This window comes from Copidosoma floridanum, unplaced genomic scaffold, assembly GCF_036245765.1.
Source record: "Copidosoma floridanum isolate Cflo_tuat_1 unplaced genomic scaffold, Cflo_Japanese_pri ptg000013l, whole genome shotgun sequence".
Classification (NCBI taxonomy): domain Eukaryota; kingdom Metazoa; phylum Arthropoda; class Insecta; order Hymenoptera; family Encyrtidae; genus Copidosoma; species Copidosoma floridanum.
Genome location: NW_028321890.1, coordinates 31834885 through 31843213, shown reverse-complemented (window position 1 = coordinate 31843213; position 8329 = coordinate 31834885). Strand labels below are relative to the sequence as shown.

Genomic DNA, 8329 nt, shown 5'->3' with positions numbered 1-8329 from the left:
ATTATTATTATTATTATCATTCACTCGTCATTCCTTTCTCTCCTATATAGGCTTATAGACACGCTACGCGTTAATGAGATTATCACACAGGAAAATTTGTTCACGCGATGTCAACAATCAGTTGGCGTAACGTGCACGTGTGATTCGTGCAGCTTTTATTTGTTTATCAATTGTTTTTTTTTCCATTTTTTTTTTTTTATCATTTTTTTCCATTTTTATTTTAATCATTAGCGTTAATTATTCGTTAATTATTCTTTTAAAAACGTATAGTTGTAGTCTCTCTCTCTTCGTCAAAATGTCTCAAACACACATCTACACCTATAGCACACGCTTACTGCGTTCCTATCGGATTTTTTTTTCCTTTTTAAATCCACGGCACGCACTCACAATTTATTTATTTTTTCTCTTCTGTTATACGCACGAAATATTTGATCGTTATGCCGCATGTACACGTTGAATTTTCGCATATTGTATACTCATCGACGTCATCGTATGGTTTTAGTTTTTAATTTTCTTTTTTTTTTTTTTTTTTTTAATTATTCCTTACTTTAATCCTAGTCGTGTTTTTGCATTATCATTAATAATTACGAATGTTACTTTGTTAATTCTTAAAAAGCAATCACACAACTTTATACTCGAAGCAATTACAAGTAAAGCGAGGGGCGCGTTCACGTTTCCATGCCTTAAGTGCTACGAAAGAAAAAAAAAAAATCTATTGGCGCCCCTAGCGTTCGATCACGTCTTTGACACGCGTGTGCGCACACGTTCACATCATTGTTCGTATGTATATTATACTATATAATACATACGTGCACGCTTTTTTTTTCTCCATCACTTTCTTTACGCTAAATATTCATCTAAATAGTCGAGGAATCGTTTCTCAATGCTTATTTTTAATCTATATTAATCGAGTTTATGTCGTCTTGCTCGACACATTCTTTATCATCATTTCACATTTATTTTTCTCTTTCTCAATCATTATCACGTCATTATCTCGAAAATCTCGGTAGTTTATAGTAAGAATCGTAATAATCATTATAGTTATCATTTTATTAATGTTTTTTTTTTTTTGTTTTTGTTTAAATTCCCTTAACGATAAGTGTCCTCCTTTCGACTTGACTATCCCTTAGTTTAATCGTTATTATTATAGTTGATAGCTTGCAAAGTGTTTAACGATGAATTCTATTACTTAATATCCCATATTTACGCGTCTTACGTTTAGAATACGTAGCTAAAATCCTCGGCTCCTTACATCCTATATACCGTCATCGTCGTCTCAATGATACAAGCGGCTCGAGTCCACAGTGAAAAGTACACGTGCGTTTCGCCAACATCACTCTTGCAGTTTCTCCCTTTTCTAGTTTCCAGAATTGTGAAACAGCGAGTTGAGCGAGTCCCCAAAGCCGTTTCCACGGCGATCGACATATTTCACGATCAGCCCTAATCGATATCCTCAATCGTTAGTCTCGCGAACGCGTCGGAAAAGGGAATCGAGCGTCACGACTCTGTTGATATTTTTTCACGTCAAGCGGCACTTTGTCACAACAAGCGCGAGAGCTTTTGGTGTTTTTCATGCTCCAAGAGTCGTTTAGTTACATTTATTTTTTGTTTGTTTGTTAAAGTTCTGATTGACAAGTTGTTTCGTACCGAATGATTCCTCGGCGAACTGTTCGATTATTTTGGTTTCTAATTTATTCCAACTCAGGTGGTCTGAGAGGAAAGCTTTGTAACCGATACATCAGAGGGTTCGGGTATTGTTGGAATGGTCGATAATTTTTGGGCGGCGTCCAGGTATATCTGAATCAACAACATTTCGTCCAATAAGTGCAAAATTGCGATTTTCGCGGATAAATAATGGTATATACTACAATTTCTTATTTTTCATCCGTGAAACGCGTTTCATCTCTATTAATTTCCACGACAACATCCAAACGACTATTAATTTTATTCCATAATTATCGTTACAACGATTTTCTCACCCAACGTGCTCCGTGCCGCTGACGAATATAAATTTTTTTTACGTCCATCACAATCTTCAATAGTTTTCGCAATAAATAAATTTTGATTTGTAGGAACATTTAGCCGAACTGTCGTTCCATCCCGTCCCCCGTCCAACAGGTCGCGAAATGATCGCTCGCGTTTCGTTCCGCAATTCCTGCGTGCGGATCATTACGCAAACGCGCCGCCACCCGAGCCACTCATTGAAATTCGTTCTCTGACGCGTCCCGAACCAAAGACTCGCGCGCACACATAGTTCAGGCACAAAATGTATCAATTTAGACCAAACGACGAAAATGCCAGCGCCCAGGCATCATTATTTATTATTATTTTTTTTTATATATATATATATTTGTTTATACGTATATATATATTTTATAGGCCAGTAGTGCCGAAAGTGTGAAATATCTCTTTGTCTCGCGTTAGGCCAAAATCGAGCGAGGAATTTTTTTTCTTTTTGTTTCAACTAGCAGTAATTTAGCGATTTTTTTTTTCTCGTAAAATAGTTAAATAGTATCTTTTTTTTTTCTGCGTCGCGGAGCCTCGAGCGAGGCGCTGGCTCGAGGTAGCCGCGGCGTTTACCTCGAGGTCTGTTGGACGGGGCACGCGTGCGATTCCAAAAACGTAGGCCGAGACGTTTTTCGACAACGGACGGAGCAGCGTTGCTGAGAAAATTCTTTATTTCTTTTTACTCGTGACGAAAAATGTTTTCTTTTTTTTTACTTCTTCTCTCTGCTTGCCGAAATCGTCAAATTCTATGTTAGCGTATTTTTTTTTTTTTTTTTTTTTTACGTGTGTGTAAGGTACAATCATGCTTAGCAATTTAAACAAATCTTCGAAACTCAAAGTTAAAAAGCAGCCGTGTACAAAATAAAGATATTTGAAAATCATAAAATAATAAAAGGATTCATAGCATGGATTTTGGGTTTGAAGAAAAATTATAATAAAGCCATTGTGTTTTCATGGTTTTGTTTTTTATTTGTGTGAATAATAATGATAATAATAATAATAATACCAATAATAATAATAATTGTAATGATGATGATAATAATAATAATGGTAGTTATCTAAATAATAATAAATTAAATAATAATAATAATCATCAATGATTCGACTCATAATCAATTAAAACAATAGTGACTCGTGACTAGGTTAAGACTCACCGTTTGCAAAAAAAGTGTGTAACGCGTGGTGATAAGCTAAATAAAATTGTATAATCAATCACTATGCGATAAAAATAATGTTTATAATTACAAATTATAACTAAATGTACAGCGAGGCGCTAGGGTGGGACGGGTGAAACAAAAATCAACGCAATAAAGACGAAATTATAAATTGGAGGAACAAGCCGATTGCAATGAGAAAAATATCATAAAACTAAATCGCGCAGTAGTTAAAAATCATAATATGTTGTAAATGTGTATGCGTGTGTTCTTGTGTCTGGCGCTGGATGTACCTAAATTACGTCAGCAATGAGAGCTGTACGTTTGGTGCTTCTTTCGTCGACGACTCTTTGAACTTTTGTCATTGCTAGTCGTCGTCGAAAGCCAAGTTTTTTTTTGTATTCAATTGAGCAAAAAATATCAAATAATTACAATAAAAACTCGTGGGCACGTGGGAACCACATATTCTTTTTTCTTTAATAAATATAAATATAATGTATACTTATATATCTCTTTCTTTAAACTTCTATCTACAAATTTTGAAGGGAATCCCCCGGTAAATCAGAGGGATCCGATACGTACGGCTTGTAAAGTGTAGGTGGCACCGAACGGCACTTCTCACGTTGTATATGGTGTCTAACTCTGCTTTTGCGAGTGATACTTAATTATAATGTGCTGTACGTGTGTTTACTTTTTTCATGCAACACTTGTTTTGTATACTAAAATTTGTTTACATTTTTTTTGTTCAAAAATTTTTTTATAAAACACGCCGAAATTTAACAGGACGCCCTTCAAAACGACGCCACGTCCTCATTAAATAACTTTTTCCTCTTTCGTTTCGTTCCACCATTTTGGGATTCTAATATATACCATTTTTAATTAATATATATATATATATTTATATAATATATTTTATTTTTTATATATTCTACTCTATATAAATACGTACCCGCGTCTAGTTAGTATACATTTTTCTCCAAAATTTTCGTTCGTTTATTTTTTAATGTCACCCACACCCTTAGGACGCCGCCGAATTTATTTTTTCATTTGACTTTCTTTTCAATTAAATTTTTAAGTCTTCTCACATCTTATAAATCACTTATCTCGAAGAATTGCGATGCTCGAAGATATCTTACTAATTAAACAGTCCTGTTTTAAAAATAAAATCTACTAAAATAAATTTTTTACCCATCTCTTTCGATAATCGCTTGAAATATAAATAAAATAATAATGGTAATAAGAAAGACCCATTCGACCCCCCTGTATACATGTGCGGTAGTCAAAGAATAGTGTTTTGGTGTGTTTGATATAAATGTCGAAGAAAGACGAGCCCACAAAATCTTTGGGTCCGGAGCTCGTCTCTCTTCACTAAGTATATATGTATGTTTATATATAAATGGTTCAGTGTGATTAATCATATTATTGCGACAAGTATCTTATGTAGATACCAGAGCTTTCTTTACCTCGAATATTTTTATATACTTGACGTTGCACCAATATTTTAACACATCAATCGCCTATACAGAACAAAACTATATACATTTTACTTCTCTCTCTCTCTCTCTCTTTTTCTATCTTAAATCTTAATATTCAATACCTGTTCAATGCCTATATTTTTCGAAAATTTTTTTCGTGAGATCCTACGATTTCACGGCAACCCTGAATAGGAAAAATGAAAGAAATTTGCGCGAGTGACGAAGAAACTGTACAATAACCCGTCGCTTCCTTTTGTATCATTTTTTTTTATTAAAATACGCGATATGCCCATTTCACGCGTCTCCATCACTCGTGCGATCGTCAGTTCGATATTTGTCTTTCTTTAACTTTTCCTATCCAGAAGCAATGTTTCATTTCACCGAACGACATCCGAGAGAAGTAGTATTTCGATTTAACAGAGGGCGCTGTGTACCAAGATCGATTCGGAGCTTCTCCGACTTGTACAAAAAGTTTTACTCCACACGAGCTCTATTCTTAAACTTATTTAATATGACGTACGAAAATCCATCAGTTTCACTGACCGAGGGTAGCGATGTCCAACGAAAGGTACGACCGTCCGTTACACATCGCTACCGATTTCGTTGCCCAAGTAAAAATTTAATTTCTCCTCCAAAACTTGTTTTATTTCCAAAGCACCGGCTCTCGAATTTTGATTCGTTGATGTACGATTTTTCGACATAAATTTTGCCCCTTTCGACGGAGAAACTTGACGATTAGATCTTGGTAAGACAGTGGCCACGATTCCACCAACCCTCTGAGTCTGCATTGAGAAGAAAAAAAACCTCTGCATCATGATTATTTTTACCGATTATACAAGATACCACGTAACATATTTATATATACGTATAACACCGGATGCGAACGGTTCAAAGGTTGAGACATCTCGCTTTGGAATCATGTAACATCTCTCGATACTCTTCGACTCGACTCACAAACACATATTATGCATTATGATTGTTGTAGTAGTAGTAGTAGTAATAGTAATAATGATAATATTAATAAACGACTCGGTTTCGTTTTACTACTTTTCAACGCTAGCCGCGCTCAGTCGCTGCCGCAGCTGCTGCTGTCGTCGATGTGTCCTCCTCTTGACACCTCGGGCATCTTCTTCTCCGGCTCCTCTTCTCACCCTAGACGCAAGGTCGATAGCAGCCCGAGCGAGCCGCATCATGTTGTATCACTTGGAAAACGAGCAGCGATTCCGAGAGCCCTCCAGCTCCGCCCCATCGGTTTCAATGTTTGTTCATGCAAGAGGGCGCTGCGAACTCTCTTACTCTGTTTTTTTTTTTTTTTAATTGACACGCACTGCTCTGCTTCGGCACATGTGTTTCGTCCTTCAAGGACTCGCTCGAGCTACACTGCAACCGATGCCGTTCGATTTTCTCCTCAAAACGTCGTACGGATCCTTCAGGTGGAGTGCAACTACTCCGCGAAGGAACCTCTCCAACAAAATATTGGCTCTCTCTCACTATCTTTCGGGGCATCATCGATTGCATTATCATTATTATCGTCGTGGTGTCGTTGTGTACCTTTTGTTTCCTTTTCTCCAACGAGAGACTCAACAACAACAACAACAACAACATTGCCGTTCGTTCGCCGTCGCTTATTTGGCTTGTTAGCTTCGATATGTGACTATACTAAGGATACCTCATATCTCTGGCTCGGCTGGTAATAATTGATAGGTTAGGCTAGGGGGAGGGGACTTTGGGTCCCTCGCTCTCGCGTATACACACTTATCAATCCATCCCACGTGAAGATACTTATTTCCTCGATACTCATCCGTTTTCCGTTCCCGCACATTCTTATATCGCGCACGATACTTTATATTTTATTCCGTGTAGCAATCGCGCACGTGACGTTGGACAATGACTGTTGGGTTGCATTACCGGACGACGGCAGGGACCTTCCTTGCCGTCGGCAAAGGTAACTTTTGAGAAGACCGCGAAGAGCGACGTCGCTCGCTTCACTCGAGCTGCTCCAGAAAATTGGGGCTTTTGAAATACTCGGGCACCGGATCGTCCAGCCTCGAGATCACCTTGTAGATCGCCTTTTTCCACGACTGCTCCGTGTCCTTGCCCCCCTGGATCGCCTTGAAGAACTCCTTGAGCGTCTGCTCGACCACGAATCGAAAATTCGGTGGCACCTGCAATGCACGACAATAACTTTGATATTATTTTACTGTTTTTTTTTTTAATTTTTTTTTTTTTATTGTTGTTGCATTACAACGAACATAGACGATGTTGAGAGTTCGGTGTAATCGACATTAATCACAATACGACAACACACACTTGGGATATCATTCAAAGGTTTCAAAGTTTGAGTAAAGGATGCGTTATTTAATTATTTTAAACTGCACCAAAAGTTTCCAAGCAAACAGAGGGGTAAAAAAAAAAAAAGAACTGCACGCGTGTGTCGTGTGATTGCGCATCTGGGGATTCCATACCTCAATGTGGTTGTTTCTGTTGTAGTGCAGGTTGAGCACCCTGAAGATCTCGGAGTCACCGCCGACCTGGAGATCCTCGATTGCCTTCACGCCCTCCGTGACAGCCTGTCTCGCGTACTTCTCCATCTGTATGTAGTAGAATTCTCTGCAATCAGACGCAAAAGTAAAAATTAACGAGTGCGCATCTTTGCCCATTGAATTTCATTCGTATCATCGTCAACGGCGAGAAACGACAGGTTGAAAAAAAAAAAAAAAAAAAATGTCTCGTTTGCGCAAATAATTATCGGTTATTGGTTGCAGCTGTGTGTGTACTTTATTAGTCTTTTTTCCCCCCCTGCAGTTGTAAGCTTCGAGTTCACAGTTCGCCGAGTCGTCAAGAAAGAGCGAAAAACAAAGTACAAGAGCGGAGAAAAGATGAGCAGCCACGCCGGTGCGGCTGATGCTAATTAATTAAGGATCGATGCCATACTTTTGATTGAGGCGAACGTAAGTGGAAAGCGTCGAGATCGCGGGCTGAAAGAAGAGACGATTTCTCCTCGGTGCACGGCACATATATAGGTATATGTACCGCTTGGTCGACTCTTTTTTTTTTTTTCTTCTTTTCAAGCACGTTTTTCCAAAGACAAGTCCCCGCGCGAGCGAGCGACCAGATGTTTTCTTTTTCCTGCCTGCACCACTGTCAGGTAGAATTTAATTAATGGATTTTGCAAGTAAAAATGACTAATTAAAAACTCAATCTGTAAAGAGTGCCAAGTCTGCAGGACTTACGATGGGGGGGAGGCTTTGAAAGGATACCTATACCTTCTTATTTTAAAGTTGCAGGGCATTTTATCGTTATTTTTTCTTTTTCGGGGTTTATCTTAATCTATACCCAAATTTGTAACCCCCTATGCATTCCCCCAAAATAATAATGGGCGAACATGTCTTCCAAGGAATAGATGGATTTTTCAATATGTTGTACAATTGTTTATCCCTGCCGACGAGCAGTAGCGGAGGCGTCGAAGGGCAACACTGATTCCATCCACCTAGACGCGAACAAAGGAAAAGGAATGCCATCGAAAATCTTTACTCTCGTTTCAGCGCAGCGACGATAAATAAAAAAAAAATAAAAAAAAAAAAAAAAAAATGAAAGGATCGGCAGAGAGCTCTCTCTTTTATCTCGCACAAAAGGGGAGCATGCACTCGCGTGTATATACTCTCTTATCCGCGTCTCGGTGCCCGAGGCCAC

The 8329-nt window shown here is 38.2% G+C and overlaps 1 protein-coding gene across 6 annotated transcripts in view; it reads right to left on the bottom strand.

Moving 5' to 3' along the window:
- Nucleotides 1-4723: 4723 nt before the first annotated feature.
- LOC106637622 (uncharacterized) overlaps nucleotides 4724-8329 on the bottom strand; it is a 28457-nt gene continuing 24851 nt past the window's right edge. For 4 of the 6 annotated variants that reach the window (XM_089591168.1, XM_089591169.1, XM_089591170.1 and 1 more), the window contains 2 exons: nucleotides 7091-7246; nucleotides 4724-6805 (listed from right to left, as the gene is read on the bottom strand). In XM_089591168.1, the coding sequence (XP_089447294.1) occupies nucleotides 6622-6805; nucleotides 7091-7246 (340 nt within the window). In that variant the 3' untranslated portion in view covers nucleotides 4724-6621. The remainder of the gene's footprint in view (nucleotides 6806-7090; nucleotides 7247-8329) is intronic. The other 2 variants (XM_014350488.2, XM_089591171.1) reach the window with 2 other exon arrangements.